Source organism: Hibiscus syriacus, unplaced genomic scaffold, assembly GCF_006381635.1.
Source record: "Hibiscus syriacus cultivar Baekdansim isolate YM2019G1 unplaced genomic scaffold, ASM638163v2 tig00110794_pilon, whole genome shotgun sequence".
NCBI lineage: Eukaryota > Viridiplantae > Streptophyta > Magnoliopsida > Malvales > Malvaceae > Hibiscus > Hibiscus syriacus.
Window position 1 is genome coordinate 741,584 of NW_024062865.1, and position 27,557 is coordinate 769,140.

Genomic DNA, 27,557 nt, shown 5'->3' on the forward strand with positions numbered 1-27,557 from the left:
GACAACAATGGAAGTCAATATTTCCGCAATTGAGACGAATCGAAGAGATATTTGAATCAGATTAAATGGGGTCTGTATGCCATGTCTCATGGGAGACAATCTAGATCATAAATCCTCCACCTGAATTATAGATAGTATAGCTTGTGGGCACGGCTTCCAGGCAAATCTGAGTCTATTGTAATTTGTTATTTCCTTCCTTTCTTCACCAAAAAGGAAAAAAAAATGTGCAAGATGAAATCGGAATATATGTGTTTTGGAAAAGAGGATTAAGTGTTGAACAGTTTCATTTGAGTGAAAGAACTCTGTCATTTTTTATTACGTAGAAATACTATATTTTTAAATTAAATGTCAATATTCAAATTCATATAAAATGAGACAAAATGAACATAATCACTCGACCGATTAATAGATACTAGATTGAATCAATTTATGATTTCAATGATTTTGAAAACCAAATTCTGTTGAGATTAAGCAATCAAAATGATTTAAGGCCAGTGATAGAAAAAAGAGAAACCCAAAAATATTTGTGACTAGATTATAATTTTTCATGATTTATTTACTAAACAAGAAATGAGATAATAGTTGAGTAACCATGATTAGAGTTTAACCAAAAATAAATACACGATTTAAGAGAATGGTTTTAAACGCAGTCGTTCCTATGTTCGTAGGTGAAGAGCGCTGCAAGAAAGCTCGGGGGAGATGCTTAAGTGCAGATTCCGAGTTTCAGTCTTTCGTCTACTCACCGGTAAGTGCTAAAAAAACTGTAGCCTTTCCCCCCTCTTCACTACTTTTAACTCGTCATAAACTCAAAACGATGAAACTGACACACTGAATAATTTCCCCCAGGTTATAGCGGTCTTGTTTCACCGAGGAAAATAGCACTTCCTATTACTTGGCAAGTTTCTCTGCTTATTTCGTTACGACTTAGTTTGTTGTTTAATGTATTTTTAGGTTTCGTTAGCAAATTTTCCGTCTTAATGCTAATCATTCTGTGTGTTACGGTATAAATTGACCGAACGATGCGAAAAGGAGTTTCAACATTTCCCACATAAGTTTCAAGCTTGTTTGTTTACGAGGAGACTATGTAAACCCGATTCTTGACAATTTATTTGTGGGTAGTTTCTTAAGTTTAATATCATGATGGGTAATGATCCAGCGGGAATGGTGTTTGACAAAAAAAACATTTCTGGGTAATTCTGTGAAGGGTTTATCTTTTAGTAGTAGTAAGTCATTTTTATTTTGCTAGGCATTTGAAAGCTATAAACTAGGATTAAGATTGGGTGTTAGATAATTGCAGAAGGGAATTATGTAATAAAGCTTATTTTTTATACATTACAATTATCTTCTTGTTTTCTAAAACCTTATTTTATTGCTGATTTGCTAAATTTGGATATTTGAGGTTTTCTCATATCCTAGGTTCCACATCAAGCAGTTGTTTTGTTTTCTATACATTCAAGTAGTGCACTTCCTGATTTAAATCTTAGACGATTAGTTCATTATGTACCTAACATTGGGATTTGTAGATTCTATTTGCACATATTACGTATGAGGTTATCTTATGTAAGAGTGGTTGCAGCATCCAAACAAAAAGGTTTGGGAGCTTAGAGAGGTCATTGCATACTTCAACAGATGATGACGATTTTGCAGAATTAGGCTTACCAGTGGAAAGGGTTGGAGGTGTTATTCAGAAACTGAAGACAGGAAAGCCTGAATATTTTCTGGTAAGCATTCCTGGCATTTCTTTTCCTCTCTCTACTGCCAAACTTGTCTGAGCTGGGCTGCATGTGTGCGATCATTCCTGCATTGTTTTTGTGTATTTTCCTTCTGTGACATCTTGCTGCTAACGCATGTTTAATGAATAAACTTTTACTGCTATTACCACTTTCCATGTTGTCAATTATGCTCTGACTTGATCACCATCCAAATTCTCCATTTCTTTTAGAATACCAATGGTGCCAAACAGAAGTTAAATGGGTCACCTTTTAAGACAGACAGCCGCCTTAACATCAAGGATGCATCATGTAAAGTTGGGAAGTCTTCTGTTCCTTCTCCAGACCTTCAGAACGATAATGACGAAAGATGTAATTTTAGAACTTCACATTCTGTTTCGATTAAGAATGTACCTTCTATAATCAACTGTCTCGAGTTGAAGGAAGCAATTTCAGTTTTTGGCAAGGTCTCAAAGGCTTCCAAGAGATCAGTTCCAAATGGATTTGATTGTTGTGACATTGAATTTAAGGTATTTTTCTTTCTTGAATTCAGGACTTTCCTTCTTTTCCATCTGTCTCCCCAACCTCCCTTATTGTCACCTATCCTTTTGGGCTGAACATAATTAAGTGTTGATATATGCTATGCTTTTCCAGAAAGCGAAGGCAAGGGAGAAAGCATTATCCATGGGCCATATAACAGTAAAGGAAGTCTCTCTCCGTATTTGGCCACTGCAGTCTTCAGAAACTGTTATAATTAGAATTACCAACATCGGCTTAGAGACTACAGAATCAGCAATACACTTTACATGCAAATCATGTGGTCTTTTGCAGGGTCTTGTGAGGATGAAAGAGGATGTTGTGGATGCCTCATTTAGTGTGAACTGCAGGACAGACACAGAGACCATACTAAAAAAGTAAGAAATGTTCACAATTTTGTTAATGTTGGATATAATCGCGGTCATGCATGTTTGTTGTTACCCTTGTGGTGATATGGAAGTGGAACATGTATGAAGACTAGAGGCAGTTATCTGAGTGAAATTGAAGTTTTAATAAGCTTATTAGCACTTTTCTTGTTGGAAATGGTAGTCACTTACTGAGCTTTGTTCTAGTTGCTTTTATATTTTCACGATAGTAATAGGTAATTAAGTGCCATACTAGAAATGGATATTAAAATGAAACATTTTGCTCTTGAAACCATGAGGAGATTCTTCCGCTTCTTTTGAAAGGAATTTCTCTCTAGTGTGGGAGAGCTAGGGTGTTTTCATATCTGAATCAGAAATCATATGAAGTTTGTTTATGTCGAAATCGCTGATTAGCTAATTGAACTTCCTCTCTTGGCTTAGTTGTTTAGCGGTAACAAGTCGAGTGCATAAGCTCCTCTAGGAGAGGGGTGAGCAGCAAGCAGGTTGAGGTTAGTCTAATATAAATGGAAATTCTCTATGCAGATATGAATCTCACATTTGAAAGCCAAGTTTTAATCTAGTTAAAATGATAAAAGTGGACCCCTTCTGTTTACCTTAATTAATAGTGTTTGACATGTCCAAAATTATTGATACTTTTCTCATTAAATATATAAATTCTTCTGATTTCAACCCATTCAATGCTATCAAGAAATGTTTTGCTTTTGGTAGGTCTTGCCAATATTATGGTTTGAGTAACAATAATCACTATTTTCAGATAGTTTCTTTTATAACATTTTTTTCCATGTACTCATTAAGTTGGATACAATATTATATAGAATGTTAGATATAGGTTTCAGTAGAATCTATCTTTTCTCCTGTGTTCAGTTTATGCAGGATGAATATTTGCTTTATTGTTATTATTATCATTATAAGCAGCAAGATTAGTAGTAGTATTTAGGCTATTTGTTATATAAACACTGATACTGGCATGTTGTAAGTTGGTTCAAACTAACATTGTAGATTTTCTTATTGTTAGATTGAACTCTATAGTCGAGGATGATTCCAAATGGTCAGCTCACTTACAACATATTGAGTCTCCCTCACTGCCAATGACCGAAAATGGCAATGCTCGAGACGACTGGGCGCTTAAAATTGGATATTTGGTTGACTTGGAAAGGGAAATAACTGTGAAGAAGATCTGTGTCCAAGACCTAGAGCATCTGTATCGTTGCATGCTTCACCTTGAAAATCGCCCTCCGAAGGCAGATGATAGCTTTCGACCATCGAAATAATCTGAGTCGTGAGTTTCTCAGAAGCAATTACTAGAAAGAGTTCATTAGAAATTGAGTATCAGATATACGGATTTTGCTTCTGATAGCTTCCTAGTGAAATCTGTTAATCGGTGTTTAACCCATATAAATTTGAGGGAACAAAACTTTCTCATTTTGCTTAATCATCTTCATCGTCTTCCTCGGTGTCTTTTTTTAATATTTGGGTTTCTAATGCCGTTGAATTTTAGGGTTTGTATCTATTTTTTCAGTGAACTTTAAATTAATTTAATTTTAACATTGGATTTTAATTTCGAATTCAATTAAAGCACAGACCATAAATGATTAACAGTTGGATGATGTGATAGTTTGGCCTTAATTTTAAAATTAGAGTTTTTTTTTTCAATTTTTAATTGTTTTTGAAAATGGGCATTCTTTGATGTCTTTGGTGATCATTGATAAATTTGTTTAATTGTCTTTCATCACTTTATTAATTTTGATTTTCTTTTTCAAAACTTCTTTAACATTTTACGAAATTAATTACAAAATTTATTATCTTGGGGTTTCAAAGTTATTTCATATTCGAGAGATTTGATGTGTTTGTTCAAAAAATTAAGTTGTGAAAAGCATTCTTCTGAAAATATGAATTGTATACCTTAAAATCAGTCTCTCCAGATCAAAGTATTTGATTGCCAAACTTTTTTTTATCAATTTTGAGTGATTAAAATTCAGTGTTCGGATTAAAATAATTTAAAATTCAATAGTAAAAACTATACATAAAGTTAAGTGATATTGAACGTAAGTTACCCAAAAATACAAGGCAAATTAAATGATGTACCCAAAGTCTCAACATCGCAATAGAAAGAATAATAGTAGTAATAAATGAATGATCTGATAGAAAAAGAGGCCTCCCGGGTAGAGATGCATATAGTCAGATTTAAATTCGATCTGGATCGAATAAAAATTGATTTGGTTTTGTCACCAAGTTAAAAAATCGGTTCGGATCATAACCGGTTTGGAAGACCGGATGATGTAACCGGTGTAAACGGTTTCGCTTTGAAAAAAACCAGTTTTTAAAAAAAAAACGGTTTTTAATCCGGTAAAAAATTCAGTCATCCAATTTTTTAAACCCCAGACCGAATTTTTTTTCAAATAAAAAACTAGTTTTTTATTTTATCCGGTTTTTTTCAAATTGGTTTTTAATCCGAAAAAAAATCCGGTCGTCCAATTTTTTCCCAAACCGATTATACTATCCGGTTTTAAAATATTCGATCCGGTTTAAAAAAAACCGATTTTTCCCAAATCCGATTTCGGATATTTTTTTATGCAAAATCAAATATTCAAATTTTTTGTGCACCTCTACTCCCCGACGTTAAGTGCTACCGCAATCGTCTTCACTTATTTGCAGAATCCACAAAACATATAAATTCAATTTTCCTGATGTATTTGGAAAACACTTAACCTGGTGATCATAACGTTTGGGTATAAATGGAACCAAAAGAAAAGTAAAAGGCCTTAATGCGGGCTCTAAACCAAGGGGTGATCGGCCAATCTATATTAGTGGCTTAAAACTTCACAATTAACAATCGTTTTTGTAGTGTGTCCAGTTAATCAAGAGGATCAAAAAGGCATACAAGTTATTTTTATTAATATGGTATAAATATAAATTAATATTTATCTAAAAATTCTCAATCATTTGATAAATGTTTATTTACCTTGCATACAAGTTTTTTTTTAACAATAACAACTAAATTTTATTAATAAAAAAATAAATAATCAAAATTATAACCTACCTAAACAGTGAGAAAAATGAGAACAATAACCACAAAAAATCATACATAAAACAAAAATATTAAACCCAAATATACGAAGAAAAACAATTTTTCATCGAGAATCACGTCAACGTCAATAGAACCAAATAACTTTCATAAAACTCATTATCTCTGTCGAACGATACGCTTTATAAAATAATAAAAGAGTGGTAAACTAATCAAACAATTCGACCGGCTGCTTCGCTACACAGTTCTGATTATATTAACAAACAACTTTTTACCAAAGAGGAGACCTGATAATACGTGACCACCGACAAATCAATCAGAAAACAGATATCGTGAAGATCATTGTGTTCATCAACACGATCGTAAAGGTATGCATAAAATATACTAAAAACATAAAAAAAAAATGTGCAACACAAGTAAAGAAAAAACGTGCCAGAGTAGAGAAAATGTGTCACAATTCTTATTTAAAATTATAAAATTTTAAGAAAAGAAATAAAAATCATCAGAAAAAAATAAGTGAGAGAAAAAGAAACCCTACGTCTACACAAATTGGTAAATGAATACAAATATATATGGAAATAGGGAACATAAAAAATCAAAGTTTGATATTCGGACGTAGGCGCAATTGGCGAAAAATATCTGAGGCGAAACTGCACACCCACGAGACCACGCAACACCCCTCGCAAATTAACGTTGCCCGAACTTGCTAAATTAAGTCCTTAGTTTATTGTCAGATTATCTGAGATGTTTTCCATGTTATTAAGATCATAAATTAAATCAGTCTCTTCAATAATAATCGATGTTCCCATAAGTTGAAAAAACAAAACACCCATTATATTGACCTCAGTGCCCATGTGCATATCTTCAACGATGTGGGCACTTTCAGTTTACCTAACAAAGGATAAATGTGGTGCCAATTAAATAGGGATCGAAGACTAAAAATTTATCCCCAACAACTCCCATCAAACACAGACGAGTCATATCATTAACACACAATGGTCTCCCCATGTGGGTCCAATGAGAGTTCATTCCCAAGATAATACCAAATGCTTACAGCTCAACCAACATCAGCTACAAAATCCATGTGGGTCTCAGCTAATTTTCTACACTGTCGCCGTCCCACATGATCACTTTCACTATTTCCACAGCACAAATCGATTTACTCACGTAAATCCAAGCACTACCCTACCAAAACAATGTCATGCTCTCTAGTCTGAAAAAACCCACAAGTCCAAACAGCAAAATAATCTGTTGTACCACTGATTAAACTTAAAAGTTCCGTAATCACAACAAAAAGAAGCTTTAACAATGTTGATTAATAGCTTCTTTGTCCAATAGGCTACCTTAAGATTAGAGTAATACATAAAGACGGTATGATATAATAATTTTAAGGAACTATACACAGAAAGGACTTGTTTTTGGAATCGGTTCCGGCACCGTAACCGTTAGTTACCTAGACGAGACTGGATTCAAGCTTCTGGCGAGACCGTTAAGTGCACCGTAACTTTTCGAACTGAAGCTTAAACAACCGAATAATCCTTGTCTGTAAGGCAAGTAAGTCCTCTTCTTCATTTCCTCGGCTTGAGCTCTGTTTGTGGTGTAGTGTAACTCATGCGGCGACGGAGGGACTCGTCGTTTTGCTACCCCATTTGACGGTTTCCCGGAACTTGATTTCTTGCCCGCGCCTTGCTTGTTTTCCTTTTGCTTACGTTTCAAAGGTGGAGGCTTTTCCTGTTCCATTTGAATCTTTTTTTCTTTGGATGATGAAAACGAAATGGAAGTCCAAAACTTTTCCTTCCCATTCGCTCTCCCTTCACTTTTGCTTCTATACAGAAGACCTTTCAGGAATATCCACTTCTTGGAGTTTCTGCCTGAAGATGAAGATCTTGATGAAGACGGTGTCGTTTCCTTTGAAACGTCGGTTTCTTTCAAGCCTTCTAAAATGAGCTTACTGACTACTTTACGATCTTCTCTGCTACACTCCTCATCTTCCTCCCATTTGAACTCTGGGTTTCGAAGCGGTGATAAAGATCTCGCCTTTCTATGGAGCGATCTGCTTCGGAGCTTCAGATCCCTTCCTCGTGAAGCTTCTTGCTTGTTTGGACCGTCGTCGTCTTCCTCGACGTCAACGTCTAATAAAGGAGTTAGATTCTGAGGTCTTTGCAAGTGAGAAGAGAGCTTCATGGACCTGATCTGGCCGTTCAAGAACAACTCGTCAGCCGAACACATGGATCCAACGGTGACAGAGCCATTACTGGAAAAGCGAGACGAAAACTCGAACTCGAAAGACGAAGCATCGTATTGCGCCGATATTAACGAGGACTCTGACGAAAGATGAGAATTTGATGAAGGAGCAGAAGACAAAATGAAATGCATGGGACTAGCCGGCGCACTGAAAAAGTATCCTGACGTGGGGCCACGGCCGGGGCTCGACGGTGCACTAACGTAGGGAGTGGAGCAGGTTGAATCAAAGTCTTCACTTAAACGTGGGGTTTCAGTGTGGTCGCCATCATTGTAAGAAGAAGAAGAGAGGTGAGTTGCAGTTTGAGTTTGATTATTGTGGAGGTTTTGAGTTAAATCCATATTGAGAGAGAAAAAATGGTTTAGATAAGATTTAGAAGTAAGCGATGGTGGTGCAGTCGCTTGCGGGCACGTAATAATGGAGACAGTGCGCAGGGAGCGAGGAGAAATGCATACGGAGGAGGAGGAAGGCGCAGGTTGCTATTTAAGACTAACGACAATAATGGAAGTTGGAGGTTGGACTCTTTGTTTTTTATATACTCTCAATATGCCCCCCTTCTTTTTTTGGTATTTGATGTTCGGAATTACCCATTTAAATTATTAATTGTATATCATTTAAATAATATAAACATTTAAAATAAAGAGTAAATTCTATAAATGGTCCCCAATTATATGGTGTTATTTTGTTGAGTTCTCTAACTAGTAAAAATTATAAAATAATTCTCTAAGCCGTTGTTTGGGCGAGTCTCTATCTATTAAAAGTTAGAAAATGATCATATACCTATTCATATGTTTCAATCTCGTCCCTTTTTATTAAAAAATTCGACAGTTGTCATAACTAAATGTTAACATATTGAATAAGATAAGATAAAATTATATTCTAATGATGTTGATTGACATCGTCGTTGATTTTAAGTATTGGCTAGACGACATAATATTACAAGCATTGGCTTAAAGACGTTCGATAAATGGAGAGTCGATCCAAAAGTACAACTCAAATGGTTCTGTTATCAAATTTATCATACTCTGGTCAACAAGTTAACGCCTAACTTAAACGGACGTCATTTTTTAATAAAAAAAGACGAGTTTAAAATATATGAATAGTCATGTGCTCGTTCTTTAACTTTTAATAGTCGGATGACCAATCAAATCATCACTTTATAGTTAGGAAATCATTTAAATACTTTATCCTAAAATAAAATATAAATTAATATTATCGATTAATTCTATCCATGATTTTAAAAATTACTTAAATTAAAAAAATCCTTAAACTATACTCTTTTTTGGCTTTAATCCCTTAAACTATTTTTTGTTCAAAATATATCATTAAATTATTATATGTAACCACTCTATGTACCTAAACTATTTTTTGTCAAAATAAATTTCTAAACTATGACTTATTTTGTTTTAAGCCCCTAAACTATTTTTTGGTCAAAACAAATAACTAATTTTTTGTGATATGTCAAAAAATTATTTTCTAACTAAAAAAATGATAGAACTTAAAATAATTAAATATAATAATTTAAGGAGTTAATCTGACTAAAAAATAATGTAAGGGCTTAAAGCAAAAAGAAGCATAATTTAAGTACTTATTTTGACTTTTAAGCCTTTAAAAATTGAAAAACCATGAAAATAACATAACAAACTCTATGATAAAACAACGAGTAACTAAAGGAAACCGACTAAACCACGAATAGTTGATTAGATTACGGAGGGTATACATGGCAACAACAAAAAATGTGAATTATAGAAGGAAAGGAAGGGGGAAGGAGTAGTTGTCAGGGCGGTAACATGAGAGGAAGTGTTACCAAACGTGGCGGCACGTGCTAACACCAGGTTTAGAACAGCTTCCGTAAGAGACTTCTAAATTATGAAATGTCCTCCGTGAGACTCGATCTCACGACCTCAAGGTTAAAAACCTTGTGCTCTACCAACTGAACTGGATGGTCATTTCCATCTACATATTTATTTCTGCTTCTTAATTACTCTCTCTCGTAAAAATATCATTTACTTTTTGGATTGACCAATACTTTTTTTTTAAATAATTCCAATATTGTAAATAAGAAAAACAATAATTAAAATTTTAGTTTTTAAAATCAAGAAAGGGTCTATTATAAAGAATGATATAGTCTTTTTAAAAATATTTAATTCGCTTTAATTCATCTAAATTTAAAATTTAAAAAATGAAAATACGGGAGGGTATGATAAAGTAGTGGTAGGTGAATGGACCTGCTATCAACCATTTTGGGCTTCCGTAGCAATCAGATTATTGGGCCTTAAAAAACCTTTTTTTTAGATTTATTTCTAAAAATACTATCATGTGGTTTCAGGTAATTTATAACCATCAATGAAAAATAATCTATCCATTTTAATTTGTTACTACGGATGATATTTATATTTTTTAAATTTTTAAACTTTTGGTTAAGTTATTATCATTGATTTATTGAATGCTAATTTAAATAAAAATTATTAAATTATTTTTATAAATCGATGATCGTATGAGTTGGATTTTAACATGTTGATTGTGATATGATAAAATCATATTTTAATGACGCCTACTAGTATCACAATTGCTTTCAAATATTGACTTCGATGAGCCGATTACAACTCAAATGGTTATGGGATCAAATTTTATTATATCTTAGTCAACATGTTAACGTATAACTCAAGCATTCGTCAATTTTTAACAAAAAATATCGAGTTTGAAACATATGAATTGTCAGGTGACCGTTTTATAACTTTTAATAATTGGAGAACTCAACAAAGCAACGTCCTATAATCGAAAAATCATTTTGTAAGTTTTAATAGTCGAATGACTCAATAAAATAGTACCCTATAATTGAAGGACCATTTGAGTACTTTAGCCTAGGTAATATTATATAAGGTAAGTTTATCTTTCCATATTCTTTATATTACTTGATTTGATCATTATTGAATAAGTTTTAAAATATATTTTAATGTAAAAATTAATTTTCATATTACGAGTTTGATTAAATTTAATATTCAACAAACGTTAAATATTATTAATCGAATAGAATATATGTTTTGTAAAATAATTATGTGTATTAATTCAATTAATATAAGTGTCATTATAAATTTTAAAGTTTGAGAATTTGTGTGAATTAAAACACCTAAGGTTTTATTCAATTTACTAACGAGATTAATTTAAAAGGTAATTAATTTCACATTATTTAAGTAGGTATTAAGTTTAAATCATTATATATTTAAAATAATTTCGTTAAAGATTTATTTACCAAATCTAAATACGAGATTTAAAGTAATTAATCAAGGCAATATCTTAAGAAAAGTACTCACCCGAAAGAAATACTTAGCCGAAGCCCTCTTTTCACTCTCGGTCTTCTGTATTGTTGAAATTACTGTTCCTTCATCCTACGCCACTTTCGCTTTTATTCTTCCTTTTGCCATGACCAAGACTGTGGCAGCTGCAAACGCTGAACTATCTCGCTGCGTAGCGGCCTCTTCCAGACTCATTCTCGATAAGCCCACCATTGCTGCTCAACCTCGTTTTGAAGTTCGACCAAACCGCTTGCCAAGGTTTCCGCTTCTTTCTTTATCACTGATAAAAAGAAATAGCAGCCGCTTGCGGTCCATGTCCAAGGACTCTGACGGGTCGGGTGGGCTAACTTATAAGGATGCCGGTGTTGACATTGATGCTGGGACTGAGCTGGTTAGAAGAATCGCTAAGATGGCTCCTGGTATCGGTGGTTTTGGCGGCCTTTACCCACTCGGTAACATTCGTACAACTTCTTTTTATTATAATTTCGTTCTGTTTTGCATTTAAATGGAGCTCTTTTAAATGAATGAGGAAAATTAAAATTTTTAAACCACTGTTAAACCGACCTGCTGGCTGATTTCCCATTTGTTCTTTCAATATATAAGATTATGGATTTTTTTTTGCAACTTTTTATGGATTTGTTAGCTATAGATGGAATAGCTTAATATAATTCTCAATTAACCATGTGATATTGTTGGGAAATTATCAAGCACCATAATTTTATTGAAGTTCTCTTTACTACAATTCACTCGTGAGTCGTGTCATTATTTAGAAAAATTAAATTGCTAGTACTTCCACTGTTATATGTTTATTGAAACTGTCTTCATTTATTGTTCATTTGGAAAATCTAGTCTCGGTTTGTTGATGCTCTCGACTTTCGGTCGTATGTACAGGTGATTCATACCTTGTTGCTGGGACTGATGGTGTGGGAACCAAGCTCAAGCTAGCATTTGAGACTGGAATCCATGAAACTATTGGGATTGATCTTGTAAGCTTGAAACAAACCTTGATGTATGCATTTTCTGTATAAATCAATATTTCCATCCTAATAAACTTAAACTTCAGGTTGCAATGAGTGTCAATGACATTGTTACTTATGGAGCAAAGCCATTATTCTTCCTTGACTATTTTGCAACAAGTCACCTTGATGTTGACCTTGCTGAAAAGGTTCACATTTTTTTGTTTACTTCTGTTATTCTGAATGTGGATAAATCTCATTGGTTAACTATTATTAATAATCATCATTCCCTGGTTTGTTGTTTTTCAGGTTATAAAAGGAATTGTAGATGGTTGTCAACAATCTGACTGCGCTCTGTTGGGCGGAGAGGTACATGATTTTATTTTTAGTTCATATGTATTACCTAATGAGTGGGATGGGTATTGATTTCCTATTGAAATTTGAAAATTTATAGGTTCAGGAATGAAATAGTTAGGGAATTTTGATATGAACTATTACTAGCCGTGCAATCACAAGGGATGGTCGCAATTAACAAAACTTTTGTATCTCGGATAAAGCAATTACTGCATATGAAATCAATAATGACGTGAATAATGTTTATGGTAATAATTTACACCACAAATGGTTGATTTTCTTAACCCAGCAACTTGCTTTGAGTTGAGGGTCATATATGCAAAATGCATTTTGCCTATGTGCCGTTAAGCCCTTTCAAGTCTTATATATGTTTAGAAATTGCTATAAACATTTTTAACTTCCTATATCAACTCATGTGTTTTGCATGTCTTTCAGACAGCAGAGATGCCAGACTTTTATGCAAAGGGCGAGTACGACCTTAGTGGCTTTGCAGTAGGCATTGTCAAAAAGGATTCAGTTATAGATGGGAAAAGCATTGTAGCTGGAGATGTACTAATTGGCCTACCTTCTAGTGGAGTCCATTCAAATGGTTCCTCTCTTGTTAGAAGGTTAGCAACCTTTGTAAAGAAATGTACTATGATTCTTTGATATAGTTGTTATTCTTTTTTTTCTTTTTTTTTAAGAGATCTTGTTTCAGTGCATGAAATCCTTTTGATGTACTTGAGATCTTCTGTAGGGTTTTGGCTCGTAGTGGTCTTTCTTTAAAGGATCGACTTCCTGGCGCAGCAGTCACATTAGGTGAAGCATTAATGGCACCGACTGTTATATATGTTAAGCAGGTTATAGTCAACATTTGTTTGACACTACGAGTTTGGTCTCATCTTCCCGTGCACAATTTGCAAACTAAAACCCTTTTCCATGTCCAGGTGTTAGATCTGATCGGAAAGGGAGGGGTCAAGGGAGTGGCGCACATCACAGGTGGTGGTTTTACTGACAATATACCCCGAGTGTTTCCAAAAGACCTTGGCGCTGTCATCTATAGCGGTTCTTGGAATGTTCCGGCTGTGTTCAAATGGATACAACAGGTAGGATGTCTTTTTTTCATACATAAATATTGAATTGTTTCCCCTGCTTTATATTTCTATTAGGAATTTTTGTTTTTTCAATTACCTGAACCTTGGAAAATGGTATTTGTTAAAAAAAATTATTCGATACATATTTAGGCTGGAAATATTGAGGATGCTGAGATGAGGCGGACATTTAACATGGGCATCGGCATGGTTCTAGTTGTGAGTCAGGAAGCATCGCAAAAAATACTTGAAGATGCAAATGGTGCTTACACAGCTTACCGCATTGGTGAAGTTATGAATGGAGATGGTGTGACCTACCGCTAGAAACTGTGGGTTAATTTGGAACATGCGACATTTATTTCTCTTGTAACATTCGACACAGTTATTCAGTTGCAATGTGGGAGTTTTTTAACTCGTAATAAGACCGATAATATAAGATATACAATTAGATCTCTACATGACTCCAATGACCACCAAGAACCAATGGTGCAGCACAAGAACAATAAAACCAACTGAAGTCATTAACAATAGACTACAACAGATATACATTTAAACAAGTGTACCTTGATTCTTATACTTCAACATGCCCCCATGTCATGTTGTCCCACTTAACATTCTTAATGTTTGCCAACTACATAACAAATTCTGCAATTTATTATTAATACTCGTATGTTTTACTTTCACAGGTTCAACTCCAAAGCATCTGTGGTATAATAAGGCTTGAACACTAGAATCGCCCGGAAGATCGAGCTCTTAAACACATTCAAAGATGTTTCAATGAAAGATACACGTTCCATGCAAAATTTAACCAAAAAGGAAAATACAAAGGCAGAAAGGGCATAAATTAAGCTCCATGGTATACTTATATATTATATAGCGAGAGATTATATGATATCTAACAACCTGAAGGAGAAAGTTTAAGATGAAGATCGAGGCCTATGTCCTCCTCCGGCAGTTTACTGGAAAATCTGGTTAACGGTGTGGTGGCTGTGCCAAAATGCTGTGGTTGTGCTATGTAAATTTGAGGAGTCGAGGGAAGCAACAGTGGCTGTGAAGGAAAATAACATGGTTGCAGCACAAATTTAGCAGCAGCACCATTGCTAGTGAGCCCTCTGGTAAACGTGGGCGGCATCGACCTTATGGAATGGGAGTTTAGAACAGGCGCAGATGCGCCTATGACCAGTTGCTGGCTATGCAACTGGGCACGCCTAGCTCTCTGACGCTCTCTCTTATGTGCATTTTGATGTCCTCCCAGTGCTTGAGAGTTGGAAAATACTCGGTGGCAAAATGGACACTCGAATTTCCTGCTTTCTCCGAAATCCTCAGCTTTCTCTAAAACTTCATCTTTCTGTTCAGTTAGTGAGAAACCAAATAACTTCAATGACGAAGGTGGTTTGGGGTCTGATTGTTTATCCGGTGCCATGTCAGCTGAAGATGACTTGGTCGAGATCGAGCTCTCCGCCATTGTAACCAAGAAGAATAGGCTATGATTATGTATGATATGTTAAAACTGATGCTGCCCTGTATTTATAGGTTAGACTGGTTTGATTTTCATTTTTTCAAAGGGTATTAGGGCAGTTGATGAGTAAATGGGTTTTAGCAGAAAAGTGAAAAATATGATTGTTGTGCTGAATTTTAGGGCTATGGTAACAATTTCTTACTCAAAGATCCAGGTAAATCATGTCAGCAAAAAAATTGCTTTGGCGTTACAAATTTTTCCAAGGGTAATCATGCTATTTATGTACAATGCTAGAAAGAGAAGGCCGTAGCTTGTGAAAACTCTCTTGTCAGGCGCAGTTTTCACAAGAGCAGATCCATTTGACGATGAAACATTGAAAAAAGTGCCCGAGAAAGACGGGGGGATTAGGGTCATTGTCTCAACTGCAGCCAAAGATGTATTAAGATTGTCCCTCTAGCCTGCCTCCTTTTATGTGCCAAATTCCCCGCATCCACGCCTTCTTTGCCTGCATAATCATTCAACCTACACAAGATGAGACGTTGACCCTAAACTATTAGAAATCATGCACTAAAGAACTTTCAACGTGGATATAACCTTCTAGCACCAGCATGCACATCAAATATTTGAGTGAATCAAAGAGCTTAGATTAGCTTTGTTATATTTTTCCAGATTTCTTCTTTAAGTTATTATACTTTCATCTTCCCTTTGTCCATTGAATCTCAAAGTCTTTGGAGTTACATATCTTACCATCAGATATGGTCCCTTGACATGACTACCAACAAACCTATGTGATCTATCAATAAAATATTTTGTTAGTTATATTTGTTTATCCTGTCAACCTATTAATAACCATCCTACAAATAACCATCCTTATGCCTTTATAAAATCACCACGTAAGATTGGGGACGAGAAAGAACACACCCTCTCGATCCTCTCAACCATTATCATCATATTCAGTTCATTTATTCTCTCTTTCCCCTCCACTGGATAACCGTATGCAGCTTTCCACCTAAACAAGAAAGGGTAAACCGCTAAAATCTACCACAACCCCTTTCTTCCATCAACAAGGTTATATGGCTAGGCGTGAATAGAAATGATGCAGTGTCCTGGTTGCTAAGAGCTATCAGCTGGATCTGAGATATACATGAATCAGTCCTTTAGCTGTCAAACTATTAGTAAGGTTGGTTTGTTTCATAATCTTGGCTGTTGGAACCGGAAAAATAAATACTAAAGGTCGCTGCGAGTAGCAGAGTATAGGTTAGGCTCCGTACCATCGATGCTCGAATCTTCTCCTTTACTACCACTCCTTTCTTGTTATTAACCATCCTCTATAACCCAGATTCAAAGAACCTAGATATAAGGAGTCATCAGCTAGGATAGAGCAACCAAAAACAGAACAGCTGATGCCATAATTACTTTTGGGTAAACAACACGGGTAATGTTTCAATTGAATAAATCAGACCACCAACTATTTAAATAATTCAATCAAGTCACTTGAAGTTAACATTTACTAGAGTATGTAACGTAGCAGTTAAAATATTTTTTGTATAATTATACAATTTATCCCTATTACTTATATATTCTTTCAATTTGATATTAATTATAATAAATTAAAATAAATTTAATCTTTAAATCAAGAGACGCCATGTGTAGTGACACCTATCATAATGTGTCCCTATCATAATATGTGTTGTCATTCAATTAGAGGAGTAGATTTATTTTAATTTAATAGATTTATTTTCCACCAATCGAACTTGAAACCTTTGGCTGGAATTGAAGAAGCCAAAACATTGAGTGAAGCTAACCATTTGGTATGTGTTTGACAACCGTTTATATTTGTTTGACAACAAATGTTTTTGACAACAAATTTAAAGAATATAAAATAATAAGTTTTTTTACTATTAAAATATAAGAATAAAATAATAGTAACTATATTTTAACTTATTAAATAATAAGAATAAAATAAGATACAATATATCTTAACTTAAAAGTTACGATAATAATAAGATACAATAAAATAAGAATAAAATATATTTTAATATATATTGTATCTTAATTTAAAATAAAAAAATATACCTTAACTTCAAAATATATTTTAATATATTTTTAATTTGAAATAAGAATAAAATATATTTTAAGTAAAGATAATAGTAAAATGTATATTTATATTAAATTAATAATAAAATATTTAAATATGTTTTAAGTTAAGATATTTTTAAAAATATATTTTTAAGTGGTGATATAGATAAAAGATATATATTTACATTAAAATAAAAATAAAACATATTTAATAAGTTAAAACAAAAACAAAAGATAATTTTAAAATTTAAGATATATAAAATATTATTAATTTTGAGTAAATCATTTACATTCTAAGGTACAATATATATATATATATCATTTTTTTGTCAAAAAAATTCTTTCAAACAGAGGGTGACACGTGTCACCCTCTGATTTGGTGGAAATTAAATCTATTAAATTAAAAATAAATTTAATCATCCAATTAAATGATGACATGTGTCATGATAGGTGTCACCAATGACACATGGCTCCTCCTATTGTGATAATTAAATTTATTTTAATTTATTATAATTAGGACTAAATTGAATGAATATATAAATAACATGGACTAATTGTATAATTATATCAAAATGTTTTAATTGCCACATCACCTGCTCCGTTAAATGTTAGCGGCAGGTGTATTGATTGAAGCATTTAAATAGTTGGGTGGTCTGATTGATTCAATTGAAAAATCGGTGGTCAAAATGATGTTTGACCATAGTTGAGTGGTCACCCGTGTAGTTTACCCTTACTTTTGAATCCCAACTTCAGTTCCTTTTATGTAAAATAGGCGTAGGACAGGCATAAAAGTCCATAAATTACCATCTCAATACGTTACATGCTGTCTCTGCATTTTGTTATCCTGTTTGTTGATCAATACACAGAAAAGATGATTAAGTGATAAAATCATGTTACATACTAATAGTGAAAATTTGACATTGATGCAACCTTAATTCATATCCCCTCGTTACCCTTTCTAAGGTCAAATGTGGTGTCATTTACTCAGGTTTCTGTACAAGAAAAAAAGAAGATTCCTATTTGAGCAGTCCAATCCATAGGAGATTAAACAAGAACTTTATCTGTTTTTTTTTCAATATTTTGGTCTTATGGGATTGATGAGGGACAAATAGAGAATGACATAATGAGTTTTTTTTAATCTTTTCAATTGGACTATGAAAAGAACTAAATCATTTGTTGTACTTGACATAGGCAAACTGTATTACCATATGACTGTCTCTGTATAGCCACACGTTTCGAAACACCGTTGCTCATCGATTAGAATGGTTGTCTGCCACAAGAGTGGCCAGCAGCATGCTCGCATCTTTTACGCCTTATCGAATGTTTTTGGTGATCACAGTGTCTCCCATAACCTAACTTTGATTGACATGCATTCCTTTTTCTAATACATCTGCAGCATCTTTGAAATCCATGGATTGTATTTTGCAAATTATTTCAATGTCATGGATTCGGATAAGCGGTCCCGAGTCGGATTATTAACGGAAACCGTCCCTCGAACAGTTGATTAGGAAAACCTCAGACAATGTCTGACCTGCCACTGCCAGCTGAATTGTACGAAGAATCCTATACGTTATGTGTGTGTAGCCACATCTCGGTTGAAGACATTGATTAGAATGGTTTGGTATGTACGGTATATTCTTGACGATGTTAAGCTATTTGCCCCCACATTTTTTTGGTGAGACATAAGTGGGTTCCTTCCTCATGTGTGCTCCGTAGTTTCCTTCCTTTATCACAAAAACGATTTCATATCATTCCCAAAACGCAGATGAAAGAGCCTAAACAGGCTAGCTCTGCCCCCAACACGGCCAATGGTGTCATATCACCCTTCTTTTCCGGTTGTTTGGTTCGACAAAAACTCAGTGTGTTTAATCGGCCCTACTGGGATATAATTAGAATAATTTCTTTAGCTCTTTTTTCACTTGTGTTTCACCCAAATCTAATCACAAGCACTAGCTTTCTTCGTTCGAATGCCATTAGCTCTTTAGACCACATATTGGGTGACCATCGGGTTGCTTAAAAGGGAAAGAAAAAAAAGTGTAGAAATGCATGCTATTTAAGGTCTTAATCCTTGATTTTAAGCGCAAAAGAAGTAGAAGTTCAAGGCGTTTCACTGTGAAATGTGAATGTTCTATGGGATACAGGACATCACAGTACAGGTGATGGCCCAGTTTGAGTTTTTCTATTTTTTTTCTCCCTATGCTTTTTAAAGTGCTTTCAAAAGGCTTCACCGCTTTCAAATGACCCACCTAAACAAAAGGAACCTTGTTTTCTAAGTTGTAAACAATTAATGTGATAAACTGTGAGGACAAGACGAATCTAAAACGGGTTCCCATAGACCTCATCACGGGCACGATCCCACAATCATAGAGTTTTCTTATCTCTATTTCATGAAACTTCGCAGGCTGTCTTCTGATAAGTACATGATCAAACAAAGTAACCTTGTTTTGTCTTTTTTTCCCCTTGATAGGAACACTTCATTTTCTATTGGAAGTAAACTTCAATGAACAGCCTGTGTTGGACAAGATCCATCAACCGAGATCAAAATTTAAAGATTTGACATGACCATGTAGGTTTCTTAATTACAAGTTATGTTATGTTAAGTTCACATAAGACCCCTCACTGGGACTCTTCGTCCTCACTGGGACTCTTCGTTCACATCCCATCTTAATTCTGTGTTCTATTTGACACATCATAGTGTCACTCTATTTAGGTCAATGGGGTTTAGCCCCTTCTTCTTACTGATCAATAATCAGATGATACATGATAATATGATATTTCAAGATTGAAAGACACACATATAAAGGTCGGGAATATGAGGAGAGAGCTAAGCAATTCAAGACCTTTCTCTTTACCGTAACCACTCAAGCACAAAGATAAATGTAAGATTTCATATTATGATGGATGAATTAATAAAATTTGAGAGAGAGAGTCATAGTTTGAGGATGAAAGTATATTATTCAAAAGGTTGGGGTCCAATTTATAAAGAGTGTCATAGTTTAGGGATGAAATTAAATGTTCACAAGTTTATGGACCTATTTAGAATGAGTCATAGTTTAGGGATGAAATTAGAACATTTAAAATTTTAAATACCAATTTAAAATTAGAGTTATAGCTTGGGGGAAATATGTTGCAATTAACTCTTTATCTTTTTGCAACCCAAAAAAGAAATCGAAGGAAAATCAATAAATTAGGAGGCAAATGTAGAAGAAGGTGTTGGGTAACATGGGTCCAATAATTTTAATTTTCTAGGCCTGTTGCCCATGAACTTCTTTAGGTTTTCTCCATGTTATACCCGTAAATCTTTGGCCCATAACATTTCATTACTCGCTAAATCAAGTAAATTCTTCCCAGCTTTCCTCGTGCTTTCTGTTTTTTTTAATGACATGATTTAATTATAAGATAATATATAGTCATAAAATTTATAATTTATTAATAAAATATATATGCAAACGTAACTATTCTAATCCAGAATAAGCTTTCTTAGTCATTTGCGTTCATTATTAATAATAAATAAAACTACACATGTATAGGAGAAGGATTTTATTTTAACCGACAACTATTAATCTTCTAATAACCAATCTATTTAATTATTTAAACGTTATTAATTAAGACCCTTCCATTAGCATTTGATGAAAGAGTTGATGTAAGTTAAAAATTGACATAATTATATATTAATTCATTTAGGGATGGGCATGAGATCAAAATCTGGCGGGTTTCGACTCGACTCGATCGGGTCAGAATTTTCTTAAAAAAATTTGGAGTCGGATTGGGTTCGGTTTAAGATGAAAAATACTCGACCCAATCCGATCCGACCCTAGAAAAACAAATAATTTTACCCTTATATTTAGGGATAATTACAATAATGCCCTATATATATATATTATTTTTTCAATTAAATCCTTATTTTTTATTGAATAAAAATATTTTTTTAATAAATATATTATTTCGGATTAGATCGGGTCGAGTTCGGATTTCATCTAAAAAATCAGGTCAGATTCGGGTCGGGTGGAGGATGTATATTTTTCGAGTTGGGTTTGGGTGGAGGATGTATAATTTTGAGTTGGGTTGAGTTGACCGAACATCTGACCCGACCCGACCCATGCCCATCACTAGTTTCATTACTTGCATAGTCTATTAATGTGATCTTAATTTTAATTTAATTTAGTTAATTTAATATTCTAACAACATGGTGGCATATGTTATTAACGACAAGTGACATGATACATGTCAGTGTACGATTGAAATGTTATTTTCTTATTTTCTAATATATTTAATTCAATAAAATTTTCATTCAATAAAATTTTCATTCAATCAAACAATGCCTTATATTTTCATCCAATTGAATGGAAAATAAATTAAGGGAAGGTGACGTTGGGATTTTTTTAAAAATTTATATTTAATTTATGGACTAAAAATTATAGCAGAGATATTTTATGTACCAACATAAGATAAAATAAAAGTTTAAACATTAAAAGAAAGTCATACCTAAAGTCAAATTGTAGATTAAATTTTGAAGAAAACAAAAGTACAGGAAACAAATTAAATTAATGAAGATAAATTATTAGTGGGGAGCAGAATGCATAGTAAAAGTACCATGCCATGCCACCCTTTCTTTTTTCAAATATGTTGGTGGGTAGTTTCATTTTGTAATATTTTAATACATTTGGATCAAACTCACTACAAATTTACATGTAAAATGATGGGTTGAGAGGTTCCAATCCAAGTTGCAACTTGTATGTTCTTCACTGGATGCACCTTTTTGTCTGGTGCTACAGACAAAGATGTATCTAATGGGTGGCTCCGTCTGTTGTATGAAACCAGAATATTCGGGTCGGATTTTGTCTGTTCTGGTATCGTTTATCTTTTCGTTAGGGAATACCAAATTTATCAACAACAAAAAAAAGTAACTTGTCATGATTCTGGCTCTTTCTAGTATATCCCTCTCATCTGTAGATTCATTCAATCACCTATGGACAATCTTGAAGTCAAAACTCAGATGCTTCATTCGAATGTTTTTTGTGTAAAGATAATACATAAGTTGTTTTAAACTTCCCATGGATATTTGTTCCACTCAATATTTTAAGGGCACCAGGGGTATTATGGAAAGATAATATTGAAACTAGGGTATCTGATACCCCATATAAATACGCCTATCTAAAATCCAAGTGTCATTGCTTGATGTAATCTATTCATAAGTTGTCTGTTTTTAATGCTCAGCTTGTGTTGTGCTCTGTTTCTCCCCTGCTGTAAACCCTCCAATCCCACCCCTCTTTTCAACTTCTTTTAGAGCTAAAACTTGTCTAATTTAGATCATTTGTTCTCCTTTACAACTCTTGATCAAAACTGTAAACTACTTTGATCATTGTAAAGCACCAAGTTGTAGTCGATCAGAAACATGCATATTTTACAGCAGAGTGAGTACAAGGAGATAAACAGAAGATGCGTGGAGTGTAATACAACCAGAACACCTCTTTGGAGAGGTGGTCCAGCTGGCCCTAGGGTAAACTTCTTCATCATTTATGAATTATATCCACACAAAAATAACCCTTGTATTATGTTTTGGTGTTGTTTTGCCACTGATTCTGGGTTTGTTTGTTTGCAAAGTCACTTTGCAATGCATGTGGAATCAGGTACAGAAAGAAAAGCCTTGGCCTTCTCTGTTTAAACAGAGATGGTAGAACTGGAAAGAGCAAAAGTAAAAGAGGAATCAATGTGAGCCGAAGCGGCATCGAGACCTTTGCAAGAGTGCATCGTTTGGGAAATGGGGAACTGAAGAGCAAACTGAGAGAGGAAGAACAAGCTGCTTTTCTTTTGATGGCTTTATCTAACAGTTATGATTAGTAGCAATTCATGGTCTAAAGACAAAACAGATCCTATGTATAATCAGTAGCTTGTGAGAATCAATACAAAAGAATGAACCAACTTTGTTCAAATTATATTTGCTTAATTTCCTTTACAAAATGAGCCTTGATTAATTAAATGCTCAAGTTAATTGACAATGTGTCCTTCCTCTTAGTCGATTGTTGTTAATTTGTTTGTGATTTGTAGTAGTATATTGTAGAAGTAGAGGTAGATTCTGGAGTGGCCTGGATGAGTGAATATGAGAAAGAAAAGTTAGAGCTTTGTTTAATAATTAGATCATTATTAGTTAAGTCAAAGTTAATTACTGCAGCCAAGTCTAGGAGCAGCTAGCGACTTCCCCTTGCTTGGAGGTCCCTTTGCCACTAAAACTGATACAACAAATGGAGGAATCAAAATATGCCACGTAAATAACCACACCAACTACAAATGGATGCCACCTCAACACGTGTCCACTACAGTTCTTCTACAGTCAATACCTTGTACGGTGTAACCTCATCTATATTCAACCTCCCAGTAACTAAAACTGAATAGATGAAAATAGATTTAGGGTTGACTATAATATGAATGTGTTATGGTATAAATTTAAATTTATGATATTTTTATTTTCAAAATTTAATAAAAATTTTATTATTATTATTTATTTTTAGAGAATTTTTAAAGATTTTATATTATATTCGTAGATTTTAAGATAATTTTCAAGAAAATAGATATTATATTTAGGTTTAAGAGATCAAAATGAAATGAATTGAAAATTTTAGGTTCAATGGTTGTCGACAACGACGATTGCTAGTGATCGATGACAAAAATCTAGTTGTCGACAATGAATTGATATTTTATTTAAAATTTGTGAATTAATTTAATATTTTATTTACAATTCATAGATTAAATTAAAAGTTAACTACTTTTATTGATATATCATGTCATTAAAAGTTAACAATTGAGATAAATAAAAAATAAAAGTGGTTAATTTTTTTTTTTTTTTTAATCAATGACTGTAATAAGATAAACTGAAAATAAAAGAATTGCCAATGTAATTTATTCTTAATTTTTTTTTACCATGGTGCTTCTAGATTCTCTTTCCTTCGCCATCGTTCTTATATTCCTGATCCCCATTCTCTCCCTCCCAGCTCAGCCAAGCACAAAAAGGACGAACAAAACTACGTGACATCCTTAATCACAAACACAGCTTTGGTCCCGAAGCGAAGTGATTTTGAAGGTAATTTATCAAAGTATATTTCACTTCATTAATATTCACATAATAATGTCGCATACTACCATCAGATAATATATTATTTTTATTAACATAAATTACTTCATTTGATTGGATATTTAATAACTCAACCAAAATCTAAATTTTATCAATAATTTTATTTAATATTTTTCAAAATTAATTTTTGCTTTTTTACTAAATTGATTTTTCAGGAATACCCTGTCGGTTGCAAAAATTCATCCATAGAATTGAGTTATGGATAGCCCACAATTAGAGTGGTCCATTAATATCAATTCGATTTTCATACCCTATTGAATATGCTTAGTATTTGTTTTTTTCCCTACCAAGATGTAAATTAATTATGAATAAATGTTATTTAGTATTCTTAATGAATTATTAGTCACCAATAATGTTAAAATATTAAAGATCTTAAAAGTTTATATTCGAGTTTTATTTTTATATAAGTTATATGTAATTTTTTATATTCTACGTAATACTCTAACTTTACATGTAATGTTTAACTCCAATTATAGTTATCGGATACATTGTTTATTATTATATCTATAAAAAAGAATTAAAAGATTTAGATTCATAGTACTTATATTAGCGAAAATGGGTGGAAGGAGACTAGGGTTTTATTTCTTTCAGCAATTTCAATTTTTGGTAATTTTAAAAAATTCTTTTAATAATGGTGCCATAGAAGATAAAGTCGGCAATTTCAATATTTGGTTATTTTCTTTTTTCCAAAAAAAATTCTTTTGATAATGGTGCCATAGAAGATAAAGTAAGAAACAATGCTTGCGGTCACAACTCACCAATACACACATGCACTCCTTTCCCTTTATCTTCCTCTCTCGGTGCTGCTTGTCTTCTTCCTCCTAATTAACCTCACGTTCTAAGCTCATCCTTTATTACAAAAGTTCATCAAAGCTTTCAAAAATGGCATTGTTTGTTAGCATGCAAATGTTACTTGCTGCTTCCGCTTTACTTCTCACCTCATTCACTTTCGCCACATCAAGGACTACCACAACATCATCCAAAGCAGAAATAAAATGCGATACTTGCATTCCCGTTCCCTATCCATCGCCACCGCCGCCGCCGCCAGTGGTAATTGAGTGCCCACCACCACCAAAGCCGTCGCCACCGCCACCAAAACCGACGCCATCACCACCAGCATGCCCTTCATGTGCTACACCTTGCTCTGTATGCCGTCCACCGCCATGTGATGCATGTCAGACTCCAACTACGCCATTAACACCAGTGCAGCCTGGAGTAATTGGAGGAGGGCTTTATTCGCCACCCAACCAAGTGGTTCCTTACTTCCCCTATAGCTTTCAGTACCCTCCGCTTTCTGAGTCGGCAGCTAGCACCGTTCACATGGGATTGAAGCTTTTAGTTTCCGTCATACTTTTAATCCTTTTGGCTACTCTCTGCTAAGCTTAATTTATACATTAATTGTAGTTGCTGCAATAATTTGCCATTGTTCGTCTTTGTATGTAGGGTTTACCAAATTTGTCGAAGCCTCGAAGGACATCATCTAATCTGCTTGGATATCTTGTTAGTTCAGGAAAATGCCAAAGCTAGATAAATAAATAAATACATTGCTTGTGTTTTCGCTTTTTGTAGCTAAATAATATAGCTTTTGATTCTATTCATATGGTAGAAAAAGTAAAAGTTTCCATGTCATACGTATTGGGCATGCAACGTCCACTTTGCATATATTCCCCATCTGTAGCCCTCTCAACAAGGCTTTTAACAGACGGCGAAAGCTTTTTGGGCATCTTTAATTTTTTGGAATGGCAATGGGTTGCTCGGATTTCTTTTTGTAAGCCAACGGACTTGATCGTTCTCTGCTTTAATGATCCTTTTTGAGGTGGAAAGATCCTAGATTGTTGACTATCTAAAATCATTCAAGAATTGCAGATGCTCAGATTCAGAGAAATTATTTAACCACCCATGATAAGTTTTGATTTTATAGTACTAATAAATGAAATATATTACAAGATTAAAAGTTCAAATTTTAATATTTTTGAATAAAAAATTAGATTGAAAGAATTATTCTATAATAAATCTTAATGTCACTTGAATTAGATTAATCAATCATTAAATTAGAAACTAATGATTACACCGATAAATTAATGGTCTTAATGAAGGTAACATACGTTATACATATTTGAAGTTGAAGTTTTAGGGTTGAAAGATGTTAATATATGCAGATTAATCATATAGTACATATTATTGTATAAAGTAATTACATGTATATAATAATATAGATATATTTAATAAAAATAATAATATAAATATAAAAGTGACAAAAATTAATAATGAGCTGGAAAGCCCAACATGAAATCCAAACCCAAAAAGGTCGTTTGAGTTCTCTGAATGAAGTAGAGTTTGATTCAAAATGAAGGGAGAAAACGCAACAGAGATTTGAGTTGTCATACCGCCTCGACCCCAAAACTTTGAGAAAATACTTTTAGGTCCTTTGAATTTTTTAAAAAAAAATTATTTGACCTCCTTAAACATTTTGGGAAAAAATAACATTAACAACTTTTATCTAGGATAAAGATTTTTTAGGGGTTTTCTTATTTTCCTGACTTAATTTTTTCCTTGATATTTTTATGTCATTTTTCTCTTATTTTTTTATTTTTATTTAGTCAAAACACCAATTTTAATATTGGTTATCGGTCGTTGATGGTTTTTTATTGATTTTTTTAGTTTTAAATAAAAATATTTGTTTTTGTGACACATTTTTCTTTGTTTTTGTCGCACATTCCTTATGGCTTTTGGTATATTTTTTTGTATACCTATACGGTTTAGTTGGTGCTTATACAAAAACTATCGTGACATTTATTTTCTGATTGGTTTGTTAGTGTTCATATATTATAAGATATTCTCCTTGATAAAATGTTGTTTGTCGATATAATTAGAATTATGTAGCGAAGCAGCTTACCAAATTGTTCGGTTCATTCACCACTTAGTTATTACTTCGTAAAATATCTAGTTTGCCATGAATGAGTTTTATGAATACTACATGCTTCTTTTGATGTTGGACGTTACTTATAAAAAATATTTCGTTTTTCTTCGTATCTTTAGATTTAATATTTTTATGTATAAATTTTTTTATAACTTTTATATTCATTTTTCTCTTTAGGTTTAAGTACATTATATTTTGATTTATTTCATTTTCATTCATTAGAAAAAAGAAATTTCTTGCTTTGCACGTGACAAAAAAAGCAAATGAGAGAGAGCCTATCAACCCACGTGGCCACGGCTGATATTCGCCACGTCGAAAAGGGTCAGATATAGTAACCTTGTAATGCCACGGCTAAGCATTTGGAGGCAGTTGGCTCCACACCCCGCAATAAAACA

General features: G+C 33.4%; 6 protein-coding genes across 6 annotated transcripts; 4 read left to right on the plus strand and 2 right to left on the minus strand.

Annotated features, from left to right (window-relative positions):
* The first annotated feature begins 1,545 nt into the window (after positions 1 to 1,545).
* On the plus strand, positions 1,546 to 3,903 carry LOC120141286. Its single transcript, XM_039156207.1, has 6 exons — positions 1,546 to 1,591; positions 1,648 to 1,721; positions 1,943 to 2,239; positions 2,364 to 2,456; positions 2,541 to 2,623; positions 3,648 to 3,903. Exons 1-6 carry the CDS (start codon positions 1,546 to 1,548, stop codon positions 3,901 to 3,903), a joined length of 849 nt encoding a protein of 282 aa, XP_039012138.1.
* Positions 3,904 to 7,079: 3,176 nt separating this feature from the next.
* Positions 7,080 to 8,426, minus strand: LOC120141202. Its single transcript, XM_039156134.1, has one exon. It carries the CDS (start codon positions 8,238 to 8,240, stop codon positions 7,107 to 7,109), a length of 1,134 nt encoding a protein of 377 aa, XP_039012065.1. The 5' UTR covers positions 8,241 to 8,426; the 3' UTR covers positions 7,080 to 7,106.
* Positions 8,427 to 11,234: 2,808 nt separating this feature from the next.
* LOC120141156 (phosphoribosylformylglycinamidine cyclo-ligase, chloroplastic/mitochondrial-like) lies at positions 11,235 to 13,994 on the plus strand. Its single transcript, XM_039156087.1, has 8 exons — positions 11,235 to 11,647; positions 12,087 to 12,181; positions 12,259 to 12,360; positions 12,461 to 12,520; positions 12,941 to 13,113; positions 13,242 to 13,344; positions 13,432 to 13,590; positions 13,729 to 13,994. Exons 1-8 carry the CDS (start codon positions 11,323 to 11,325, stop codon positions 13,897 to 13,899), a joined length of 1,188 nt encoding a protein of 395 aa, XP_039012018.1. The 5' UTR covers positions 11,235 to 11,322; the 3' UTR covers positions 13,900 to 13,994.
* Positions 13,995 to 14,249: 255 nt separating this feature from the next.
* LOC120141180 (zinc finger protein 6-like) lies at positions 14,250 to 15,118 on the minus strand. The gene has a single exon (XM_039156113.1). It carries the CDS (start codon positions 15,038 to 15,040, stop codon positions 14,471 to 14,473), a length of 570 nt encoding a protein of 189 aa, XP_039012044.1. The 5' UTR covers positions 15,041 to 15,118; the 3' UTR covers positions 14,250 to 14,470.
* Positions 15,119 to 22,347: 7,229 nt separating this feature from the next.
* On the plus strand, positions 22,348 to 22,963 carry LOC120141233 (GATA transcription factor 15-like). The gene is made up of 2 exons (XM_039156163.1): positions 22,348 to 22,613; positions 22,718 to 22,963. Exons 1-2 carry the CDS (start codon positions 22,509 to 22,511, stop codon positions 22,952 to 22,954), a joined length of 342 nt encoding a protein of 113 aa, XP_039012094.1. The 5' UTR covers positions 22,348 to 22,508; the 3' UTR covers positions 22,955 to 22,963.
* Positions 22,964 to 25,124: 2,161 nt separating this feature from the next.
* On the plus strand, positions 25,125 to 25,622 carry LOC120141287 (leucine-rich repeat extensin-like protein 3). The gene has a single exon (XM_039156208.1). It carries the CDS (start codon positions 25,125 to 25,127, stop codon positions 25,620 to 25,622), a length of 498 nt encoding a protein of 165 aa, XP_039012139.1.
* Positions 25,623 to 27,557: the final 1,935 nt, after the last annotated feature.

Bases quoted from the DNA above. Each gene is read 5' to 3' on its own strand.
- LOC120141286 (XM_039156207.1), top strand. From the start codon at position 1,546: ATGAGGTTATCTTATGTAAGAGTGGTTGCAGCATCCAAACAAAAAG. The intron at 2,240-2,363 runs GTATTTTTCTTT...ATGCTTTTCCAG, and splicing joins GTTGTGACATTGAATTTAAG to AAAGCGAAGGCAAGGGAGAA. The intron at 2,457-2,540 runs GTTATAATTAGA...GGTCTTTTGCAG, and splicing joins CACTGCAGTCTTCAGAAACT to GGTCTTGTGAGGATGAAAGA.
- LOC120141202 (XM_039156134.1), bottom strand. From the start codon at position 8,240: ATGGATTTAACTCAAAACCTCCACAATAATCAAACTCAAACTGCAACT.
- LOC120141156 (XM_039156087.1), top strand. From the start codon at position 11,323: ATGACCAAGACTGTGGCAGCTGCAAACGCTGAACTATCTCGCTGCGTA. The intron at 12,361-12,460 runs GTTCACATTTTT...GTTGTTTTTCAG, and splicing joins ATGTTGACCTTGCTGAAAAG to GTTATAAAAGGAATTGTAGA. The intron at 13,114-13,241 runs GTTAGCAACCTT...GATCTTCTGTAG, and splicing joins GGTTCCTCTCTTGTTAGAAG to GGTTTTGGCTCGTAGTGGTC.
- LOC120141180 (XM_039156113.1), bottom strand. From the start codon at position 15,040: ATGGCGGAGAGCTCGATCTCGACCAAGTCATCTTCAGCTGACATGGCA.
- LOC120141233 (XM_039156163.1), top strand. From the start codon at position 22,509: ATGCATATTTTACAGCAGAGTGAGTACAAGGAGATAAACAGAAGATGC. The intron at 22,614-22,717 runs GTAAACTTCTTC...TTGTTTGCAAAG, and splicing joins GTGGTCCAGCTGGCCCTAGG to TCACTTTGCAATGCATGTGG.
- LOC120141287 (XM_039156208.1), top strand. From the start codon at position 25,125: ATGGCATTGTTTGTTAGCATGCAAATGTTACTTGCTGCTTCCGCTTTA.